The sequence below is a fragment of the Narcine bancroftii genome, chromosome 11 (assembly GCF_036971445.1).
Source record: "Narcine bancroftii isolate sNarBan1 chromosome 11, sNarBan1.hap1, whole genome shotgun sequence".
Classification (NCBI taxonomy): Eukaryota; Metazoa; Chordata; class Chondrichthyes; order Torpediniformes; family Narcinidae; genus Narcine; species Narcine bancroftii.
In genome coordinates, this window is record NC_091479.1 from 20,311,978 (window position 1) to 20,324,433 (window position 12,456).

The following is a 12,456-nucleotide window of genomic DNA, read 5'->3' on the forward strand; positions in this document are numbered from 1 at the left end:
CTGAGTCCTTCTTAAATCTCTTCCCTCTCATCCTAAACCTGTGCCCCCTAGTTCAAGAATAATCTCTCCTGGGAACAAGGCTTTGAGCATTCACTTTCCTCATGCCTCCTCATAATTTTAAAACCACTAAAAGATCACTCCTCAACCTCTTATGCCCCAGAGAATAAAGACCTGAATAAAATAAACTCTTCTTACAACTTAAGCCCTCTAGACCCAGTAATATCCTAGTGAACCTCCTTTATACCCCTTCCAATTTAGGGCTGGGCAACCAGAACTACCTACTACACTCCAGGTGTGGTCTCTCCAATGCCTTGTACAGTTGAATTGTGAGGTTTCAACTTTGAAGGCAAGTGTGCTAAATACCTCCTTCACCACCTTGTCCACCTGAAGACTCTTTCTGGGAACGAGGCACACATACCTTCTAATTTCTCTCAGTCTGACAACACTCTCCAGGGCCCTGATTTCCAGTATTATCTGTGGGGATTTCCTCAGGTTGCTTCATTTTCCTCTCACATACCCAAAAAATGTGTGGGCTAGTAGTATATTGATGAATGGTAGTTTTGGGGTAGGGGGAAACGTTGATAAGAACGTGGGAGAATACAATGGGTTAAGAAAGAATTAAAGGCCGCATAGACTTGGTGTGTTGCAGGATTGGTTTCTGTACTGAATCTCCTTGTGTATTAGCTTTAAGATGATAACTGTTCCTGTTTGGTTCCTTGTACATAATACACAGTGGCTGTGGTATATCGGGGGTGACTGGAGAAAATATTTAACAATGCTAGAAATGTTTGTCAAACAGTTTCCTTTGATCTATTATTTCTGGCTTTTTAAACATTTTGGAACTACCCTTGCCCAAATGGAGGATATTCCAGTAAATGGTGAAAAACTTTGTGAGGTCAGTCAAATGCTGGAGTATAACCAGATTCCAGTCCACCCCTGCAGCCACAATATTTATGTGGCAAATCTGTTACATTTCTGATAAATGGTAACACCACCAGTGCTGTTACATCAAGGGAATGGTTAGACCTTCTCTTGTTACAGATAATCTTTTATAACATGTGTTCAGACTGCTTCATTACCCGAGGAGTTACACAGGTACAAGCTCTGCAGAAAGTACCCTGTCAGGATGCATCACTGCATGTTTCGGGAATTGTTCTATTCAAGGACACAAAAAACTAGAGAGGTGTGAATGTAGCTTAGACCATCATGCAAACACACCTCTCCTCAAGTGACTCCATCAACATTCCCTGATGCCTTGCAAAAGGAGCCTCACCCCATCCTAGCCACACACTTCTCCCCTTCATCTCGTTGGGAAGATTCATGAGTGTAAGATCCCTCATCACCAGATTCAGACTCCTGAACACACCTCATGCTAGTGAAATAACGTTGGCATTGCTTTGTTCTGATTTCTCTCAGTAACTCTTCGCTCTGTGCATGGGTTGATGAGCTGGACTACTTGCCAGTTTTTTTTTAGGTAAGCATGCATGGTGTAGTTCCTTGCACTATTATACAGGTTCGATTCCTAGCTATTGGTACGGGAATATGCATAGTATGAGATTACAGATAGGACAGAACTTAGCAGCTACTTGAATGACATACTTAAATGTCCAGTATGTACCTGTTCTAAATCTACAACACAAACAAATGAGGGTGCCCTGAATGTGAGGACTTTGGTTCCACAGATGGTCATTCTTATCAATGTTGGTAAATATAGATTTATTAACAGAATATTCATTCATGCAGTGACAAAATGAATTTCAGATTGTGACAAGTTATTTATTTGTCAGTTTATATTGACCTTTCATTGCAGATTAATATCATTTCAAAAGGAATTACATGTGAAATTTTATTTCTTGAAGCTGATAGCCATAAGTTAGTAGTGTTCATTAAACCTTTTTAAAATGTCTTTCTATATTGATTTTACAGATGCTTAAGAGTGGATCCAGGACTAACGGATCCTTTTTTTTTTAACATTTTATTTAAATTTTTCTCCATAAATGTGATCATAGCCAGATGTAAAATACAGTAGTCAATCAAATATTAGTATTAAATCCATTATACAGGATGGTATAAAACTCCAACCCCTTCCACCCAAACAAAACCCCAAGAATGAACATAAGAAAAAGCAAGATAAAGAAAAGTAGAGAATGAGAATAGAAATCTTGCCGAAGGACACTCTTAACCACACGATTCTAATCATGTATATCTTTTAATACTTCCAAGGAAGTTAACGAGGTTCTAAGCTTAGGGAAAACATTTATAACCATATAACCATATATCTATAGATTAATTCCCTCAATTTGTAAATATGGGTGCCAATTTTTCCAAAATACAACATATTTATTTATCAGCTTATAAGTAATCTTTTCAAATGGAACACAGAGTTGTATCGCTTCATGCCCAGGTGGGCGTCCAATTTCCATGCTACTGCTTTACATTTTCTTGCTACTGCCAAGGCAATCTTAACAAATTCTTTTTGATATATACATAATTTCAATTTTAGTCTTATCCCTTCAATATTACCTATTAAAAATAGCATTGGGTTTTATGGAAATATAATTCCTATAACCTGCTCTAAATAAATTGCCAAATTGTTCAAATAACATTTAAGTTCCTTCCTTCATCACAATCTTCTAGATTTCTAAATCCTTTCTGAGACCAAATCTTTAAAAACTGACAATCCATTGAGAATGGAATAAGTTGATTCCGCATCAAAAGCATTTTAGGCAAAATAACCCTCCTCATTCCAAATTCGTTATTTACCAGTATTTTAGATCCTGAAGTGACATTCAAAATAGAACACTGATTTTCAAAGAAAGTAAAGACCTAAACGGACATACCAATACACCGAGTTCTAGATGCATCGAGAGTACTTCCTTGGAAACATTGACAAGAATAACTGCCAGCCACATTTTTACAATCTCCATTGATGCAGGGATTGGTCTCGCATTCATTAACATCTGGTGAGGAAGGAAAATACATATGGTAAATCATAATCAGTAGGAAGTTCTTCGTTAATGTAAGTGAAATCATGTTTTCAAATACCTTGAAAATGGTTTTAATCTGTTGAATTCAAAAGAATTATTATTTTCATCGCATTAAGTGATTTCTAAAATGGTCTCCTCTCTGCACAAGGCCATCCAAGACAGCAAGACACATGGGGCCACAGCCATTCTCAATAGGGGCATACAACCCCACCCCGGAGCCACAGCACATTTCAGGGGTGGCAGAGGCTGAAATCATAAAATATTTTTTGTTTATGATGTAGTTGATAAAAGAGAAGTATGGAAGAAGCCATCTAAACTTGACTGCTTCACAGGGAAGGGGGCCCATAAACTTTGAGCAGAAACCTAAGCCAAAACAATTTGAGAATGGCTGATTTAAACAATCATATTGTTTAAACATTCATGGGGCAGCAAAAGTGCTGCAAAGTGTTTATTTCATTTTCAAAAAATATAAAGATTCTCCACTGATAGTTATATTTATCATGTCTAATTCAAATTTCTAACTTTCTTTGAAGTATTTTATATTGTGTTCTTGTGTGATATTAACAAATCATCTTCTCAGATCTTTTAAAAATTAATATTGTTTAAGTTTTTGTTACTGAATACAAGTAATCTTATTTTTAGGAAGTCACCGTGGCTGGGGAGTACCTAATGATTGTATCTGTATGGACTTCCTGAAGATACCGAGATAGTTTCACATCAAAGATAATTGCCAAAAAGAATAAATTGGTAACTAGTTAAAAATACAGGAAGTGTTAGGATAAAAATGTAAAAGTATTGATAGAGAACCACAGATGGCCTTCTATACATTTATACGAAGATATAATTTTTCATCAAATAAATGAAGAACTTGTTACGAACTTATGATGTACCAATATTGAAACATTTAATGAGTTTATGGACAAGTAAATTACATAAAATGGGATTGAAAAATAAGTGGTCGGGAAGATTACCATTATATAATAATCAACTTGTTCCTTTCACGGTATCTAATACTATTTTGAAACAATGGGAGGAGAAAGGAATACATAATTTATCTGACTGTTTTTTAGAAGGTCATTTTTGTTCTTTTGTAGAATTGCAAAAGAGATTTCATATAAGTGGTTATTCTATATTTGTGTATTATCAGTTAAGATCTTTCGTAAAACAGGTATGCGGTCGTCAAATGAATTTACTGTCTGAAACTGATTTTGAGAAATATGTGCTCTCATTTCCAAAAAAGGGTTATATATCAGGTTTGTATCGTATTTTGTTGGAAAGTGAAAGTAAAATAGATTGGGATAAAGATAAAATGAAATGGGAAAAAGATTTAAGTTTAACAATAACTGAAGAAGATTGGTCTGAAATCTGCCGTAATAGTGTTCGAAAATTGATTAATGCTAGATTGGCGATGATTAATTATAGTTTTAAACATCAATTATATTTAACACCCAAAAAATTAAAAACATTTGGTTTTAGTAAGTCAGATTTTTGTTTTCGTTGTGATCAGGTTTCTGGTACTTTTTTACATGCTGTTTGGTTGTGTGATCGGTTACAACAATTTTGGAAAGGTATTCAATCTGTATTTAATAATCTATATAATCTTCATATTGTATTAGACCCTGATATATTTTTATTAGGGAATATGCCACCGTTGATTGATTTAGAATTAGATAATTACCAGATCTCTTTTATTTACTTAGCGCTGGCAGTGGCCAAGAAATGTATAGCGATTACTTGGAAGAATAGAAATGTATTGTCTTTAGATAGGTGGTATTCAGAGATGAAGTTTTGTTTGGTTATGGAAAGAATATCTTTTTCTATACAAGATAAGATGTCTTTTTACGAGTTAAAGTCGACCCCATTTATTGATTATATACAATTTAAATAAGTTTGAATTAATCATTTTTTTTTCTTTTAAAAAAAACTTTTTTTTATTATATATTTTTTCTATATGTTTTCTTTTTTTAGTTTTTTTTATTATTAGTTGTTTTTTTTTGTTTAAGTTCTTTTTGTTTTTTTATATATATTCTTATATAATAAATTTTTTTAGATTAATAATTAATATTTAATTTTTTTTGTTTTTTTATATATATCGATCTTTTTTTAAGATATATATATATATTTTTAAAAATTATACTAATAGTATTAATTCTTCACTCTTTATCATGGGGGTGGGGATTTAGGGATTAAAAATATTTTTTTAGTCTTAGTTTTTAGTTGTTAGGGGGAGATGCCGAGATTGGTATTGTATTAACTATGTTACTTGTATTACTTTATTTTGTATTTTTTCTGTACGTGAATTACTTACTTTCTTCATATGCTAAAATTAATAAATAAAGTTTCGAAGAAAAAAAAATAAATGAAGAACTTTGAGCGAAGAGAGCCTTTAGTCAAGCTCCTGTTAAAATGTTTTGCAAATTGGATTAGGAAGTTGCAAAGGGAATAAATGGGCAAGGCAAGCATCATTGGAATTTAAGGAGCTCAATGTTAAAATTCTGAAGAAATTAATTTTGATTTTGAAGCTTCCTACTGGTGATGGACAAGAAGGTGTAAAGGAGCAGAGGAGTGTATTTGAATGCTTACATGCACAGAGCAATAAATACTAAAACAAAAGCAGAAAAAGCTGGAAATACTCAGCAGGTTGGGCTGTATCCCGTGAGAAACAAACAAATTCAATGTTTCAGATCAAAGACCCTTTGACAGGTTCTAGAACTCTCTATAACTTGAAATGTCGACTCTGATTTTCTTTCGCAGGTGTGACCTGACTTTGTTTAACTCAGATCATACTTAAGCTTATTGATTTGAGTTCTTGTCGCCTCATTACAGAAAGGTGTAAAGATGTTTCAGCGAGGGTGCAGAGATTTACCAGAATGCTGTCTGGATCGGGGAACATGTCATAGGAAGCAAGAGCTTTTCCCTGCAGAGAGATGAAGAACGAGAGATGACTTCAGAGAGCCAGCACCTTTCTTCAGGGGCAACAATAGCAAATACTAGAGGACATCTGTTTTAGGTGAGTGGAGGAAAGATGGTTTTTTTTAAAATGCATTGCCAGGGGTGATGGTGGGGGCTGGTATAATAGCAACATCTAAGAGACTCTTAGATAGGCATATGGATGTAAGAAAAATAGAGGATTATGGGTGTGAGGTAGAGAAGATGAGATTGTTGTGGAGCAGTTTACATAGGTAAGCACAACATTGATGGCCATGGGGCCAGTACTGTTTTATATTTCCAGCTATTTTTGTTTTGTTTTGGATATCCAGCATCTGCAGTTATTTTGGTTTTCACTTTTTTAATGAGCATTAAAGGCCAAATGTACACATACACAACACTAGCAGAGTATTTGCCTTCATATTAAAAGGTTTAGAATCCAAATCAGCATTCGTGATTTTTCAGTGTTTGAGCATCCAGAGTGCAGCATTTAATTGTAGACAATAAACCTCCACGAGGAGTTTGGAAGTGGTATAGGCCAGACTTCTCTTGAAGAGAAAAATTGTGGCAAGTTCCCAACAACTGATTTTTTTTTTTTTGCTCGGGCGATTAGACAATTGAGAAAGAATCTCATTAAAACCTTAAAAATTATAGGCATTTAAGAGCTAGAAACTATTTGCTCTGATGGGGAAATACAGAAATGTTGCATTATTTAGTCTTATTGTTTATTGTCACACGTACTGAAAGACAGTGAAAAGCTCAGTTCTGAGTTCTATCCTGGTCTTGCCAAAAGTTGCCCCACTCCAACATCATTTTAGATTTAAGATTCACAGGAAAACGCACAATAAAAACACGATCACCTTGTGCTGAGGCTGCGACTTAAAATGCCTTATTTTAAATATATAAATTTATAATATCGAAATCTCAATTTTATAGATAGATTTGTGAGTGAAACATTTAAGATTTTAACTGCAAAAGATTTCTTGAAATATGATCATGAAGGTATCTCATTTTCAGTATTATTTTTGTATTCCAACTAAAGTAACAGAAACAGACAGTTTAAAACAATCATATTCAAGAAAAAAAATAAATTAAATGCAATAAGCAAGAAAAAGCTGGATAAAATATACAAGTCCATCTGGTCCTTAATGTGATGGCATTTAAAATGGAAACAATTAAAGGTTAAACCACAAAAGTGGATAAAAGTGAAACCACAGGACAGAATAATTATTCTGTTGTTTCAATGCAAACCTGATGGACCTCTAAAAATGGTATAGAAAAACTGAGATAGGAATCTTGCTAAGATTCTAACACTTTACCTTCACATGTTTCAGATTCAGGTTTAAACACGTATCCCTTTGGACAGGAACAAGTATAACTCCCAGGTGTGTTTCTGCAAAGACCATTGTCACACAACAATCTATTAATGAAACACTCATCAATATCTGCAAAACAAAATGAAACAACGATTTAATATGCATCAATTCTGTTTTCATTTTATTATTAAAAACATGACAAAAGATTATTTGCAAGATTCAGTGACGTGTGGTTCACCCAGACCACAGTAGTTCAAAAGGACTATGCTTCCAAACAATGATGCAGTGTGGTTCATTATTGAATTTTGGAAAGCAGTATGTCAGAGTGCCATGCCTTGGTGTTCTGGTTGTAATGGTAGAGGCAGAAATCAGGAAAAGTGTGTATTTTTCTGATCCTTGTGGATAAGGCAGAGAATTGAGATACTATGTGGTAGGTAGGATCAGGAGACATTCCAAGGTGACAGGAGAAACTAGCAGGTGTTGGTCTCAGAACTTTCAATGCTTTTTCTTTGTCTTCTAAGGAAACTAGTATCCTGCAAACAAAAGGGGAGCTCTTCTGGGCCCAGAGCATATCGAGGCTGGAGAAGAAGTCATTAGAGCTCCGAGTAGCAGTAACAACCAAAGAGAAGCCCTGAATCTTATTCAGGTGACCTCCTGTTTTTGCCTATATCTGTCGAAAGGCCGAGGCCTGAAACATCCATTACCCTTTACTTCTCAGCTTCACCTACTGAGTTTCTTCAGCACATTTGTGCAGTGTACTCTACAGTTTAAGCCCTGAATCTGTTTTATTGTTTAAGCCCTGAATCCTCCTTTTATACTGTGACAGAATATATATAAATATTTTTGGGAGATAAGTTGGGAAAAGTTAGAATAGGTTACATACAAACACTTTAAAACAGATCTTATTTGAAATACTGGAGAATTCATATCCAGAGTGACTTTACAGAAACTTTGGAAGATTGACTATGGAAACTTCACAAGTAGGTGTTAATTTGACTGATGTTGTGAAATGAATAGACTATTGTCTTTAAAACAACAGCAGAGACATGATAGCTTTTGACAAGAGTGCTCAGAGAGGTCACTGATGGGTTCTCGTTTACCTAAAAACAACAGATGAACCAGAAGACGGACTCCTATTGTTTGATGGAGAAGGTCAGGTGGTTTTTGCAAGCAGAGGGAGAAAGCAGTCTCTGACTGAGGGTCAGTGTGTGTGAGAGAGAGAAAGCTGTGACAAGCACCAGAAGCTTGCTGGAACTGAAATAGAAGTTCCAGAGTGGAAATAGCTAGAAGACTGGCTGTCTAATGTTTCACTTGGAATAAGTGGAACAGAAAAAGGAACTCTGTGATGACCTGAAAGAAAGAGGTTATCATCTGGAGAACAGTTGTAGATGCCCTGGAAGAACACATCCCTCTCTACACAACCTACAAGAACCTTCCTGAGCGGTAACCATTTACCTTTCGAGCACCAAAGCCTTGTGAACTTTAAACATGTTAAATTCTGTGCACAGTATAAGAATTGCCTGCAACCAGTGGACTTGGAAGAATGAGAAGTGAGCCTGCCACTTAAACAAATAGATCTAATCACACAGCATGCCACATTATGCCTTAATAGCTACAAACTTTCCTGAGGCATGCAAACTATCTGCTCAACAACTGTGTCCACAGGAGGTTGAAGCAGTAGAGAAGGATAATGATTAAAGATCAAAAGGACACTTTCTATTTGTATCTGACATTACCAAACATCATCTCAGGCAATGACAGTGTGCATGCAGAATAGATTGAATTAGAATGCCATGCTTAACAGACACAGAAATGACCTAGTTTGTTAGAGGTCAGAAGAAAAGCTTGGGTGCCAGCACTGTACTGAACAGTACAAATGAGATCAATGGCAAGGAGGCATAAAGAAGTAAGATGTATAATGTAAACCTCGATGCATAGTGTGGCTTGTCTGACAGATTTCAAGTTAAAGCAAAGAACATGCAGGAGTCCTTTTCTCAACCTCGCAGTTGTTCATGTGGAGTCAGGAACATAATGGGTTCACTCGGGAAATGGTAGCACTTCTATGCCAGTTGGTGCAAAACTTCCAAATGGTAATTGCTGATGGAACGGGCTTCTGCTTGGTGGAGATGCAGTCAGAGCACTTCAAATGTTAAAGGAGTAAAATACGAATGTCTGCAGCCACTGCAGTTGAAGTACAAACATAACTTTGGAGAAACTCAGCTGGTCTACCTACCCTGATGAAGGGCTTAAGCCTGAAACATTGGTTATGTACTTTTATCTTTTTAAAGTACATTGTTTGACCAGCTGTGTTTCTCCAGCATTATGTTTTCAGGTTGACCACCTCAAGTGGGAGGTACTAAGGTAGGAAATTTTTTGAAAGATCAGAAATTGTGGTGAATTTGTAGAATGGAGAAAACGAGGCCTGGGCAGATCAGCAATTATTATATTGAATAGCCAGGCAGGTTTGAAAGGCCTAGTGGTCTACTCCTATTCTGAGTTTATTATAAAAACAGAAAAGGCTGGAGAAGTTCAGCAGTGTCCTTTATGTAGCAAAGGGAAAGATACAGAACCAACATTGCGGGCTTGAGCCCTTCATCAAAGTAAGAGAAAATGCTGGCAGGCTTCTGAACAAAAGGGGGGGGGGAAGGCAGGAGATGATAGGTGGAGAAAGGAGGGAAGGGACAGCAGCAATGAGGGGGAGGAGGGAGGACTGGGTGGGTGGAAGAACTGGTAGGACAGGAAAGGGGAAAGAAAAGGCGAGCAGGTTTAGTGGAAAGCAGTGAAGTCAACATTCATGCCTTGTGGCTATTGTTCTTCCAATCTGTGGGCGGTCTGGGTGGGACAGTGCACAAGGCCACGGACGGACGTGAACGCAGGAGTGTGACCCAGAATTGAAATGGTTGGCTCCTGTGAGGTCGCTGTGGAGAGGAGGTCCTGAGAGAAGTGACCTCCAATCTGCGACTGGTCTCTCCAATGTAGAGAAGGCCTGAAAGGGAGCACCGGATGCAGTAAATAAGTCCTCTGGATGTACAAATGAAATGTTGCTTCACTTGAAAGGCCCCAAACGTTGTCTACAGATTTTTGTGATTTACTTCTGAGTTTATTATGCTCTTGTATTCCATCAGACTGTCAGCCAAAAGCAAACTGTTGTGACAAAACAAAAAAGTTGCTATCCAGGATTGAAAGGTGACTGTTGTTCCCAGGAACAAATTAATTTTTCAAGATCAAACTGAGAAGAATGCAATAAACGCCCTAACTGCCAACTGGCTGGGGCTCTGACATCCACTAATTTGAAGTGGTTTGAGGTTTCTTTTATGGTTCATATTAACAGCAGCTTACCAGTCACCCTTGACCCACTCCAGTTCACGTGCTACTGGAACAGGTCTGCAGCGGAGCTCTCTCTCCGGCCCTACACTCAGCCATAGATGACTTTTGATGATGCAGGCTTTAACAACTGATCTCTCTCTGTATTCCTACACTTTGCACTGTGTCTTGCTGGTACTGTCCAACTGATCTGTTTGCAAAACAACCTCCAATCCTGCCTCTTGCTACACGTGACAATACATGAACATGATCTTCACTAGAGAAAGGGAGTAGGGATAGATCATTCAGTTCCTTGAGGAGATAGTTAAGAGAGGTCTGGAGGTACATGGATGGGAGGGGTATGGAGGGCAACAGTCAGGTGCAGGTCAATGGGACTAGGCAGAAAAATAATTTGGCATAGATTAGATGGGCTGAACAACCTTTTTCAATACTGTAGGGATCTACCATTCTCAATTACTTTGAGGCCCTGTCTTGGGATCATCTTGAAAGTACAAAAAGACATGATTGGTGAGCAGTGCTACGTATTCAGTATTGCCCTGAGAGCCTTTGACATACTAGTTGTCAATGGCTTGTTTCTCTGTTTTTGGATGTCTCTTGATCACTACTGGTGGAAAGAAAGTGAAAATAATTTGAAATTGGAGAGTATTTTGTAGAAGAATATTACAAAATGTATTAAGCTGTTAATTGAAGCAAGAATAAAGAAAAGTACAAAACCTAGTTTTATGAGGTTAAACACATTTTTAAAAGTCATTTAACCTATTCAAATTAATGTCATCCTGCCAGATATACCACCTGTGGCAGCCATATGAGGGGCCGCTTATGTTACATCTGACCCTTTGACTTCAGTTACAGACACAACTGAGTTTGAGGTGGAGCAAGAGATCAGATGTACCTGCATCTGACTCCCTGTACATTTCGCTATTTCACGGTAGTACATCAGCATGGAAGTCCAAAATGTGCTGATATATCAACGTTGCAGCCAGCTAGTGCACCTCGTGGATTTCTAGAGCCCAGCCCTAAACAGCCAACAGGAAGCAGAAGCATTCAGTTTGCTCAACCTGATCTTAGAAACATGGCTGGTGTGATGAGCGTCGAAAGAACCAAAGATTTGTTGATCCATACCAAGGCTTTTATTAACTAAAAAGACTGGAGCATATCACAAGTAGGTCGACCAGTCCAGAATGGCCTGGTCTGGCTAGGAGCAATCCTTTAAGACCTGCCTGTAGGTGTGGCTACACTCCCAGCCAATCACAGCCATCCTACACTACCATCTGTATATATACACATTGGTGTATATCACAGCTGGCATGGCAGAACCATCAGATATGGTGAGGCAATTTCCACAAATTAATTCGTTGTCCGGAAAGAGAAGCCAACAGGTTTGATTCCATTCTTAGTCTCACAAAGTGAGTTGAAGGCAACCAGTTCCTAACAAAGTGGATTGAGGTGGCGTCATCATGCACTTCCATTGCTCAGACAACCGTGAGTCCATGTAATAATCAAAAAGCACATAAACTGACTGCAATTGGGATAGATAATTGCATTTTACATACATACCAACACACTTTTTCCCACTTATATCAACTTCATAACCAGAATTGCAAATACATCGGTAACTTCCGTAGGTGTTCTCGCACACTCCATTTTGACAAATATCGGGATCCAATGCACATTCATTGATGTCTGCGAATACATAAAAACTTGTCAAGACGGTGCTTTATTTAATTCCTCAGGATCTCAAGATTAAAGTTACACAATAACATGAGACTGGTTTTCAAAAAATTTAAAGACATGAAATGTGGGGACCACTTACTTCGAAAATTTCATGAACGGTTAAACTGAAAAGCTTGCAAAGATTTTAAATTTGCTACCATATTTTATTCAAATCAGTCTTAATGCAT

The 12,456-nt window shown here is 37.2% G+C and overlaps 1 protein-coding gene across 1 annotated transcript in view; it reads right to left on the reverse strand.

Annotated features, from left to right (window-relative positions):
* Window positions 1-12,456, reverse strand: part of LOC138745618 (fibrillin-1-like) — a 341,681-nt gene that overhangs the window by 161,467 nt on the left and 167,758 nt on the right. The window contains exons 18-20 of the mRNA XM_069902837.1: window positions 12,113-12,238; window positions 7,235-7,360; window positions 2,841-2,960 (exon numbers count right to left, since the gene is read on the reverse strand). Coding sequence (XP_069758938.1) covers window positions 2,841-2,960; window positions 7,235-7,360; window positions 12,113-12,238 — 372 coding nt within the window. The remainder of the gene's footprint in view (window positions 1-2,840; window positions 2,961-7,234; window positions 7,361-12,112; window positions 12,239-12,456) is intronic.